General features: G+C 40.8%; 1 protein-coding gene across 1 annotated transcript in view; it reads right to left on the minus strand.

Annotated features, from left to right (window-relative positions):
* LOC311056349 (cytoplasmic phosphatidylinositol transfer protein 1-like) overlaps nt 1-12,236 on the minus strand; it is a gene marked incomplete at its 5' end in the record, with an annotated part of 125,382 nt that extends 113,146 nt beyond the window's left edge. Inside the window, one exon of the mRNA XM_084072913.1 lies at nt 12,189-12,236. Coding sequence (XP_083929039.1) covers nt 12,189-12,236 — 48 coding nt within the window. The remainder of the gene's footprint in view (nt 1-12,188) is intronic.
* Between the last annotated feature and the right edge of the window lie 770 nt (nt 12,237-13,006).

Consider the following 13,006-nt stretch of genomic DNA (forward strand, 5'->3'; position numbering starts at 1 on the left):
GTATAGATCAGGCTTATGATTATAATCATATTAATAGACATACTGGCTCCTGCACTGCATAGTCACTGAAATGCGTCTGCTTGGCCACTGCAGGTGGAAAGCTCCTTGATGCGCAGACTTAGGAAATGCAAATATAATATATAGTAGGATATACACATTCCTGTTTAGTCCTAAACGTGAAATCAGCAGTCTATAACTTTACTCTTGTGTTGCGAGTTGCTCAGCACGCACGCACAGATACAAATTATCTGCATGCTCAGATTTACAAAGCAATCCACCACAAAGTGGCATTTCGACATCCTTGCATCAGGCCTCCTGACGTGAGTGGACAGCAGAGAGATAAAAGAGAGTTGACCTTTCTGGTTAAGTGGGCTAGAAATGGCATGGAATGGCAATGGCATGGAATTTCAAGACAGACTTCATTTTGACATAACAGGCATTTCAGCACCATGGAGAGCGCTTGTTTCCAGATCAATGGGAATTTGAGTCTATTGAGATTTCGAAATAATGGGCTGCTGGACCAATGGTGCTTTGGGATAATGGGCTGTAGGAACAATGGGGCACGCCCCGAAAATTCATCCATTTTCACAACAGGCAGAGTCTTGTGTTATGGTTTATGATACCAGATGCTGCGGTTTCTCAATAATTTCATTAAATATAATTTAATTTCTTTCTTTCACTCTTTGTCTCTCTCTCTCGGTCTCATGTCTCGCTCTCAGTCAGTCAGTCAGTCAGTCAGTCAGTCAGTCAGTCAGACTCTCTCTCTCTCTCTCTCTCTCTCTCTCTCTCTCTCTCTCTCTCTCTCTCTCTCTCTCTCTCTCTCTCTCTCTCTCTCTCTCTCTCTCTCTCTCTCTCTCTCTCTCTCTCTCTCTCTCTCTCTCTCTCTCTCTCTCTCTCTCTCTCTCTCTCTCTCGGCTAAATATGCACAGCTAGAGGGCATGCAGCACTCTGTACATCATATGTGGAACACATCCGTCTAGTTTGACAAACACTTGTACTTGAGATCACATGATCACGCACTGCAGCTCACTGCTGACAGCTCTCTCTCTCTCTGTGTGTGTGTGTGTGTGTGTGTGTGTGTGTGTGTGTGTGTGTGTGTGTGTGTGTGTGTGTGTGTGTGTGTGTGTGTGTGTGTGTGTGTGTGTGTGTGTGTGTTCAGCTCTATGTGTTTCAGTCAAAGTGTTTTTACTTTTTTCCCCTGAATGCACACAGAATGCAGATTGCATATCTGTGTTCTTGGCGTGTAATGTGTTAAGTGTGTCTGTGGGTTTTATAAATATACATATAAATATTGAAACAATGAAAAGTATTAACAAGAGCTTGAAAATAATAGTAACTACATTGCATAGTTATGGTATGTCTTTAAATGTCTTGATGAATTTAATACATAGGACCACAATGGAAACAAGCCCTTAGGGCTTTTTTTTTTGCGTTATCCTTTTAGCATCATTGTATAATCGTACCACTGTACTATTTTCAAACTGTTATTGAAGTATTCAATCAATGAATCAATCCATCGGAACACATTTTCTGAGAGGTAACAGTTCTGGACATTGAATATAATTCCACCAGACAGCAACAGTGTTCAAATCTTACAGGTTGTACATACAAATGTAGAAGAGTTCCACGAGCAAAGTACAACTATTGATCCTACCTTATAAGAATGAAGGAGCACAGCGGATGTCACTTACAGTATCACTCCACACCTATTGTACAGCTGTCTGTCTCCGCCTTTGAGATCAGATCTACACGCTCAGATCTTTTGTGAGCAGATCTACAAGCCTGAAAACGATATTTGGTGAAGAAGGGAAAAAAGGAGGGGGTCTAGTAGTATAGAGTTCTGGTGGACTCCGGGCAACTAAGTAGTCTATATAGGTTTTTAAGTGGTTAAATGTAACAGTTATTAACCCATTAAGACCTGAAGCCGATTCCAAAAAGGTCTTATAAATCCTAACAGTTTCCTGAATAACCTATGTTTCTATATCAGTGGTTCTCAATCTTTTTCATGTCAAGGACCCCCAAAAATAGCATATATTTTGGCAGCGGACCCCCATCCCAAAATATGTTCTTCCAGGGACCCCTCCAGAAGCAAAGATTTGAGTTAAAAATGTGTAAAAAAAATATATGTATTCAAAGATTTGCAAAATTTTTCATGATTTAAAAAAAATAGCAGATATACAAGCTCAGCTACGATCTTGCTATATCTGCTATTTTTAAATAGTTACACAGATGCGTTCCCGGTTAGAAGGGGTTACGGGTGAAACAAATAGAGGTGACTTGAATTGCCATGATGTTATAAAGCATGACGAAACCAAGGAATTAACCTTCAAAATGCTATTTACTCCTCAATGTTCTTTGGGTAGAAGGAAGAAATCTAAGAGCTAGACAGCTAGAGGTTGGCAGTCCATCGCACAAATAAAAGAATCACTCACACTCACACGTCCGGGCAATTTACAGTCTGCATGTCCATTTTGAACATCGCAGGGTTGCAGGAAAACAGCCAAGGACGCGGAAAACTAAACCCTCAGCAACACAGAGAACATACAGATGTGACGTTGACAGAGAGCGGCCGCCACGGACAGAATGCAGTTGCTGTGAGGCAACAATTCTATTAGTGCAATACCTACAGTATATCTTCACACATGCCATTATGCACTAATGTACTGTAGGTGGATAACAAAAATCTGAATTCTTCAAACATAGCGAAAATAGCCGATCATTTTCACTACTTTTGCGCACCACTGTCGTATCACCAGTAGCTAAGGCATTCATTTCCAATGTTTTTTTTAAACCTTAAAAGGTTTCTGTCCAACAGTGATGACATTAAAACTGACTTCCCCCGTAAAGAGAATGGACTGGTCTGCTGTCTAGTGTCTGGCAGAGGGTCTATTATGTTAGACTAATAGAGTCTGCTTACACAGCCCTCACAATCTCACAATCTCACAATCTCTCTCACACACACACACACACACACACACACACACACACACACACACACACACACACACACACACACACACACACACACACACACACACACACACACACACACACACACACACACACACACACACACACACACTGAGTGCTTATTTAACATTGAAGGTTTCTAGTAAATGAACACTCAGTACTTTACTGTTCATAAACACATTGAGATCTGTTTCAAATGTAAAGTGCAATATAAATACATACATACACACATACACACACACACATACACACATACTTTCTTGATTAATCAAAGTTTTTTTTTAAATTGATGCAATTTTAAAATAATAATAATAATAATTATTATAATCGACTTGCAGTGGAGAGAGCAGCAACATACAATTACCCCCATACCTGACTTCTGACATTGACAGCATAATCTCATCTCTACATGCGGTACAGTAGCTGGCTAATCCTTCAGTCCAGGGCCAAGGATTAATGCAGTGCAGGCTGTGCAGCTGATTGCAGCCTAATCACAAATACCTTCCCAATCAGCCAAGCCGTCAGGCCACAACCAAGCAGCACCGAACACAATGAAGCCCTGATGAGAGCAAATTGCCCTCCCTGCCTCTGTGAGTACCATGAGTCAATGCCTTACCTTGTCATACTACAGCGTCACACAAGACACAAGTAGCTCAAATAGCCGATAAGCTCACAACGCGTCGTACAGTAGATCTGCTATTTTTTGCTTTCTTTTTATTTCGTTTTGAAAGTGAAAGTGATCATGTTTGTCTGTGGGTTTTAAATATTTAACCAGTTAGTTTTAACAACGGCCTTAATTTAACTAATAGTAACACAGGGTATTTTTATTCCATTTTCTGAAAAGTAACTGTTTCGGACGTACGAGGTTTTCCCCCTTACCAGCGACGATACCGTCTCTTGTCGGGTGGAAACCTAATACTGTTACTTTTCAGGATTCAAATTCAAAAATAGCAAAAGTAGCAGATCTACACACTCAAAAACGCGTCGCTTCGAGTTTGTCGGTCTGCTATCAAGTAGGGAATTAATTTACAAAAAAAACACCAAAAGTTAAAACATGGAGACAAGAGGTTTCTGTCTGACAGCCCAGCGACGATATACTGAAATGATTGAGACAACCTGGGCATGCGGTGGATATAATCTGGTTTCCGATGACGTCAATTTGATCACCTCCTGTTCCCAAGAAAAGTTCGGACATCGGCAGAAGCACGTACTGGGCTTTATGCTTCACTTCCAATAGTACTTCAAGCTTGATCCCTAAATACCAGGAACGCATCTGTGTTATTTTAGATTTCTTTGGCTATTAAAAAATGGCAGCAATACAAGCTCATAGTGCGACACTGAGTGTGGCACAGAGTGTGTGTGGGGGGAACAAAATATGTTGAGATGGGGGTCCATGGCCAAATACATATAATTATGGGTGGTCCTTGACATGAAAACCTTTGAGCACCACTGATGTAGCAACATAACGTTTAAAAAAATGTAGAAAACATTTTGAATTAGATTTTTACTCAAAAGTAAATATTTGAGTAAAAATCTCAATCTGTCTTGTTGTGTGCTTGTTTTGCAATGTTTTGTGTACAACTGAGTATGAATTAAGCATAATTCATGCTTTGTCACGCAGCAGTATCGTTCACAGATGAAGCATTAATTAACCTTTACCCCCCTGGCCGTTGAATCAAACCCAGAGTGCTGGTCATCCCTGAAGTGCAAATGGGTGTACTACTGTATGAGTGTGCCGCTGGTTTAAGGACAAGGGAGTATGGCGTACACTGGTGTAATGCAAAAGAATAATTTGCATAGCAGTTTTCATACATAAAATGCAGCTTAAAGTGATTTATAACTCAAGCTTGCAAAGTGTGATCATAAAGCTGAAAGACAAGTGTGTCCTGAGTCCCAGCTTGATTGCATGTTTAGTTTTAAGCACTTTTAAATTGCCTAATAATCCAAAATGGCTCTGGACACTGCAGCAAAGTGCACAGTAATCAGACTGTACACTGTCCTGTCCTTTCCTGGGGGGGGGGGCTTATTTGTTCATAAGGATCCTAGCTGCTGCCTCAGGGACAGCTAGTCTTCACCTGGAAGACTATTTCACAAGGTAATTGCCCTATAGAATAGAGCTATAGAGCTTTTATGCCTTTATTGACAGGACGGTAGGCTGACAGGAAATGGAGAGAGAGAGATGGGGAGTGACACGCAGCAAAGTTCGTCGGGATTGGGACTCAAACCCGCGACCGAGAGCCTAGGTGCCTGGACCGCTACGCCAGTTGTCCAGGCCCGAAGACAGCCCTCTTCATAGAGTTGGACTTAGGTAAGGGCAAAGTTATTTGATCAGTGGTTCCCAGGGGTCCTTGAGGGTGTTCCAACCAGGGGGTCCCCAGCAAAATGAGTTGATATAACATCAAAATCAGTTTAAATGTATATAATATTTTCAAATGGCGGGTCCCCTGCAAAATTAATTTGGGGGGTCCTTGACATGAAAATGTTTGAGAAAAACTGCATTTGACAACCAAAGAATGTCCTAATTGAGAGCTAGACCAAAGTTCTTTCTGAAGTTTTGACGCTTATAGTTAGAATGTAGTTTTGCTTATTTGAGATGTTTACAGTAGGTTTGTTGTGTAACTGTCAAATTGACGGATTCATTTCCCAAATACCTCTCTCTGTCTCTGTGTGAGCGTGTGTGCGTGCGTGCGGTCACTGTGGCTGGCATGTGGAGCTTGTCGAAGCATAAAACTATGCGGATGCAGACAGTTCAAGCATGTACTAAATGTATCACTTCTGCATTTTGTTAAGCCTTACACACAGGCACTCAAGCAATGTGGCCTAACCCCTCAATCAAACTTGCCTAGCACAGGGGTTCCCAAGTTCCCATCCTTGTCTGGATCAGGGCCCACTTAAAAATCTCAAAAGCGTTTGCGGCCCACCCATGTGTCGACTTGTTAAGGCCATGTGCATTTTCAGATCATGGTTATTTTCATTTTAATCGATTGTGTACCGGCTTGAACGCACCATTAGTATACTTTAAGTTCCTATTTATCGGTATCACAATAGAAATCGTTTTACAACCTTTTATAGACCAAGACCAATATGTCTTTTCACATATTAACATTATATTAATTTGTCCACTGTTTTATTGGTAGTTAGTTACACTGAAATTGGTGACCTAATTAAGTTTATGACTCCATGAGGTCAATGTTTAGCAATTCCACCTGCCATCCGCAGCAGAAAGCCCATCAAGGTGAACAGATTGGTTATAATTTTACAGGCACTGGATCAGATTAATCATGAAAATTAAAACAGCAACTGCTGGAGTCGCTGATATCAATAGGTCACCACTGGTCACACTTGAAATCACAGGAATCAAATGAAAGATGTTATGATGAGAGTTCACTTTAGTGTTTTATTCATGCGAGACATTCTAAATCATGCATTAGTACAAGAAGTACTTGCACAATCATAGGCTTAAATTATTTTGTTGCACTTCAGTTACATAAAATTCTTATTACTTCCTTTCTTATTTATGGATGATTATTTTATATTTTATATACTTTTTGTCCATGTGATATGATCTGTGATATGATCTGCTTGACAGCTTGTCTGTCTCTCATCCTGCATGATCTGTCTGTCTCTCACAGCTTTCTGTCTCCCACCCTGCATTAGCTGTCTGTATTTCACAGCTGTCTGTCTCTCAGCTGTCTGTCTCCCAGCCTGCCAGGCAGAGTGATTGCATAATGTCAGTCTCTTCACGTCTATTCTGTTCGCATTGCTTCACTTCCTGCTGTGGGAGGGGACAACCGTGCAGACGTGCTCATTAGTTGGACGGTTACGTGACATAATGTAAACAATAATACTCATACTGTACACCAGCTGCCGTCATGTAGGCATGTAGGTCAACTATCAAATATTATCAATGCACGGCATGTCAAAGAGAAAGAAAAAGAAAAAAAGAAAGAAAGAAAGAAAGAGCCATGGTGTTTGTTTGTTTCTGCAGGCTTGCATGCATGTATGTATAAGTTGTGTAAAAGTGACTTATTTTCTATCAATTACACACCCCATGACGCCTTGAATTCATGGAGATTTTTTTCGTTTTTGTCGCATTCCTAAATCAATCATTTGATGACCGGCAGAGACTCAATGGAGACTCTTTGAGTGACTCCATCGGCTTAGGAATGCGACAAAAAATAAAAAATCTCCATGAATTCAAGGCTTCATGGGGTGTGTAACTGATGGAAAATGTGTCTTTTTTTTTGGGTCATTTGTGTACTAACAGATCAATGGTAATTTCATAGTCAGACCAACAAACAGCAGCTGTGATCTTGTCTGTGGTGAACAAGTAGCATCTGCTATCAAAAAGCACAGCTAGGTAAAGCTGTGCTTTAAAGAAAATCTTGAAAGTGTTTTAACAAAAATAAAACACACATCTTCTCTTCTGGGGGGTCCCTGGCCTTATCATTTTGGGGGTACAAACACTCGCACACACAGAAAATCAACATTTTAGGAATGCTATATTTATTAATGTATTGCCATTTCTTACGCACACATACACACAGTTGTGAAATTACATGAGCAGCTAGGCCTCAGTAAAGTATAATTAATATATAATATTTTGTTGTAACTTGTGTCGTTTCATTGAAGATGAGGAGGATACATTTTTTTTAAAGATAATTGTATTATTTTTGTAGAGAGCTTTCCACATCTGGCTACACAGCCATTTGAACAAAAGACAATCTATTGGACAGTAGATATAACAGCAATGCTGTAGCAGATATACAAGCTCATAGCGCGGCACCGAGTGCCGCGCTATGAGCTTGTAGATCTACTATTTTTGAAAAATCGTGAAAATGTGTGCAAATCTTTGAATATGTATACTTTTAAAGCGAACATTTTTAACTCAAATCTTTGCTTCTGGGGGTCCCTGGAACAAAATATTTTGATGGGGGTCTGAGGCCAAATACATATAATTTATGGGGGTCCTTGACATGAAAAAGATTGAGCACCATTGATATAGAAACTCAATGGGTTAAATGGGATTGGTATATAAGATAAGTCAAAGGGGCAGTGTCCTCAATACCCTCATACATGACTAACTACTTCTCCAAAGTGAGTGACACCCACAGCCACAACACTAGAGGGAGCGACAACAACGATGTGGTACAGTACCACCCTTTTATAGAACAGACATGGGAACATTCTCATTCTACTACTAGCTGCCACCAAAATGTGGAATGCCCTGACACCATCTAAAAGATGTAAATCACTGGAATCTTTCAAAACTAGCCTGAAAAAATCACCTATCAGACCACAAGGGGAGGTTAATGCAGTTTCCCATAGAAAGGAGGTGCCAACGTTTTCCCTTGTTCTCCTTTGTATATAACCTAGTGTTTTGTATTTGTTGATGACATTATTGTTTTATTTGTTTATGCTATGTTGAGGAATTGAATACATAGGACCACAATGGAAACAAGTCCCCAATAATTTGGGTGCTATCCTTTTAACCATAATGTCTGACTGTACCTCGTGCTGTTTTACATTTCTGACTAATAAAGTATCTGTCAATGCGCGCACGCACACGCGCACACGCACGCACGCACGCACGCACGCACGCACGCACGCACGCACACACACACACACACACGCACACACACACGCACACACACACACACACACACACACACACACACACACACACACACACACACACACACAGCCAACAACCAACAAATCCTCACACTGGTAAAGTTGACTCGAGCTTGAAATGTGTTCAGCGAGGCATGAAGCCTTGATGACACCTTTGATAAAACAGCATCTGTTGTTCATTCTCAGGCTCGATGGAATGCAGGCAGCAGCGCCGAGAGAGCAGTGAGAGCAGAACACACACAGTCCTGAATTAATGTCATACCACTCACAACTTCATATCTTCATATCATATCGTCCATATATCCAAGACTGTTACATTTTAGGATTCAAATTCAAAAACAGAAAAAGTAGCAGATGTACAAGCTTGTAGATCTGCTACTTTTTGACGCGTGTGTTGTGTGTGACGCTGTAGTATGATCAAGTAGGGCGTTAATATACGAAGAATCGTTACAATATGGAGATAAGAGGTTTCTGCCCGAAAGCAACGATATAGTATATGCCACGTTGTTGGAAACAATGTTTCACAGATGCAAAGGATGATCTTTTAGGCAATAATTATGCATTGCATGATACTGTAAAAAAAAAGTGTGAGGAATCGGATCAAAAAAGAATCCAAACACCGGCCTATGGTAAGAAACATAACCTTACTGCTGTGCCACGCGCGTGCACATGCACATTTGTATTATGGGAAATCAACATTTTAGGAATGCCATTTTTATTAATTTATTGCCATTTTTTTTTACCCAATTTCTATTCTAACCCCAACCCCTAAAGCTAACCTCTAATGCCTAATACTAATCCCATCTTGAATATTTTCCTAACTGCAAGCCTAATCCCCCAAATCTCTAGGCCTAGTTGAACCAAGTTGCACCATATCTAAAATGTGTTCAGAATTTACACAATTTAGGCATTTAGCGGACGCTCTTCATCCAGAGCGACTTAGAGTAAGCAAGGAAAACACGAGTTAATACATCAGATGCATAGAAATAGTAATCGTAGTAGGATCATAGGTAAACCAAGAACCTATCATCATCAGTCTAAGCAGTATAGTATCGAAATCTATACTCTGTACATTGGAAACAATACACACTGTAGGATGCCAGGTCTACAAATGAAGCTGGCATCTGTCTACATAACATGCTATCTAAGTTACATTTTAGCCTTTGCATAAGCCTGCAAGGTCGTCGAGGCTAGGGCAAGTGCTACTAGTACGGGCTAAAGTGAGGTGGAGTCTGAAGAGGTGAGTCTTCAGACTACGTTCAATGACGCATGAAACCTTTATGGCACCTTTAATAGAACAGCGTCTGTTGTTCAGCCTTAGGGACAATGGAATACAGCAACGCTTGCAAACTGCCTGCTGCCATGTTTACAGCGGAAAGACCAGTACAACACCGACACAGTTCTAACCTTACACCAACTCTGAACATCATAATAAGACAGACACTGTTTCCATTGTCAAACATGTTGCACATGCAGAAGAATCAGAATTAGCTTTCATCCACACTGTCTGCCCGTTTGTTCTCAGTGTGATAGCGGTCCATACACACTCTATTATCCTGTAACTTGATTAAACATAGTTATAACTCCCAAAGGTGAATGTGGAATGCCCTTCCAACAAACATCAAAAAGTGTGACTCCTTATCCTCCTTCAAAACCGACATAAAAGAGCACCTGTCTGCAATGTGTAAATGGTCCCATAGAAAAGCCCTCTAAGCTTAGCACCAGAAATGACCCCCCCCCCCCCCCCCCCCCACCGCCAACTGTTTACTGTACATATCTGTTCATTGATACTAGTGTTGATTATGTTTTGTTTATTATTGTATATCACATGTCTTTATATGTCTTCATTAATTGAATGCACAGGACCACAATGGAAACAAACCCTTAGGGCTTTTTGTGTTATCCTTTTAACAATCAATCTAAACCGTACCTCTGTACAAATTGCAAACTGTTAATAACATTACATTATATTACATTACAGTCATTTAGCAGACGCTTTTATCCAAAGTGACTTACAATAACATTCAACATAGGTAGGGAACGAATCACCAGAAGTCCTAGTGCATTTTTCTGCTAAAACAAGCAACTAAGAGTATACCTAGTGCTAAGGTAAAAGTGCAATATATCAGCTACCTACTTTCTTAAAGTATTCGATCAATCAATCGAATACTTAATAAAGTATTCGATCAATCAATCAATCAATCAATCAATCAATCAATCAATCAATCAATCAATCAATCAATCAATCAATCAATCAATCAATCAGGTAAGAGTGTTAAAGCACAGTAATAATATTAAGTAAAAATGTATCAGGAAGTTTCAAAAATAGGCGATCTACAAGCTCACAGCCTGTATCAGCTATTTTGCTACAGTATTAATCATAGCAGAAGTACAATATTAGATAGATAGATAGATAGATAGATAGATAGATAGATAGATAGATAGATAGATAGATAGATAGATAGATAGATAGATAGATAGAGAAATAGTGCCACGTTGTTGGAAATGTTTCACAGATGCAAACAGGATCTTAATGGCAAGAATGAAATTGCATGATTCATGTTATTGCATAATTATTATACATTATGAATGTAAAACAGGTTGGAATAAAACATCAGCAAAGTGTGAGTAATCAAAAGTTCAAAACAACACAGCAGTGTCACACACACACACACACACACACACACACACACACACACAGACACACGGACACACGGACACACACACACACACACACACACACACACACACACACACACACACACACACACACACACACACACACACACACACACACACACACACACACACACACAGGTCAATTGGCATTGACCCAAAATGTCCCTCTATTCTCAAGCCATATTCGCTTAACAACACCACCAATTGCATCAAATATGCAGGGAACGATTAAACAAAAACAGACCATAATTACGGTAATTCAATCTCAATCTATTAGTGGACACTTGATTATGTATAATGGCCAGCTACCACATTTCTGCCAATACATGCACCACTTCAACTAGAACAGATTGAGCAGCAGAGAAGACAATGTCGCCACCACGCGGCGACTATCGGGATTACACTTTGATTAGCCTATAACAAGAGTTCACAATCAAAGATGTTTGGTGCAGAAGGGACAGACAGCGCTTCCCACTGCCTGACACACACACACACACACACACACACACACACACACACACACACACACACACACACACACACACACACACACACACACACACACACACACACACACACACACACACACACACACACACACACACAAATGTGGGATTTCAGAAAAAGAGGTGAATGACACGTTGGGCTACAAATTGGGAATGAACCAGACTATTTATCCTAAGGGTGCTGAATCCCAAAACTATTTGCTAGGGAAGTTTAGAGTTTTTGAAATTCCAATTTGCATAACAAGGTGGCTGCCAATTGCCAATTTAGAACCGTTCTTTAACTACTTCTATAGGCAAGCAGACAAAGCCTGAGTCTCATCATTCACATTTTTTTCCTCAGAACTCCCTCTAGGCTATAAAACCACCAGCAGAAGAGCGTAATAGACTGTATGGTCCTACCTCTTCCACGGTGAGCGGCATACAGATGCGGTACTCCTTCATCAACATAGTGGGTCCAGTATAGTAGTCAGTCTGTCAGGAGAAGAAGAGCAGATGTTCTGGGGATAGAGGCTCACTCATGTGCTCCTATTAGCTCCTTAGAGATGATGATGACTGTCTGGGAAGATGATGGATTCTTCACTTATTATGTTCCTCCAGTCCTCTCCTCTCCTCTCCTCAGCATCAGTCAGTGTAGTAGATGATGGATGGATTCTTCACTAGTTATGCTCCTCAGTCTCCTCAGCATCAGTCAGTACTCAGCATCAGTCAGTACTCAGCATCAGTCTCTCCTCAGCATCAGTTTCTCCTCAGCATCAGTCTCTCCTCAGCATCAGTCTCTCCTCAGCATCAGTTTCTCCTCAGCATCAGTTAGTACTCAGCATCAGTCTCTCCTCAGCATCAGTCTCTCCTCAGCATCAGTTTCTCCTCAGCATCAGTTAGTACTCAGCATCAGTCTCTCCTCAGCATCAGTCTCTCCTCAGCATCAGTTAGTACTCAGCATCAGTATCTCCTCAGCATCAGTCAGTAGGCTACTCAGCATCAGTCAGTAGTCAGCATCAGTCTCTCCTCAGTCAGTACTCAGCATCAGTCTCTCCTCAGTCAGTATCTCAGCATCAAGCCTCTGGCTGCTGCAGCCCGTTGTACTACGTGAGATCCAGCACCACCACCACTAAGCTGCTGCTGCTGCAGCTGTTACAAGACCAACAAACCGATGCCCCTCCAACTGTTCATGTTTGTATTTTATATTATAGGCTAATCAAGCAAAATCGCTTGCCTAT

The sequence above is a fragment of the Gymnoscopelus microlampas genome (genome assembly GCF_963454915.1).
Source record: "Gymnoscopelus microlampas genome assembly, chromosome: 11".
Taxonomy (NCBI): Eukaryota; Metazoa; Chordata; class Actinopteri; order Myctophiformes; family Myctophidae; genus Gymnoscopelus; species Gymnoscopelus microlampas.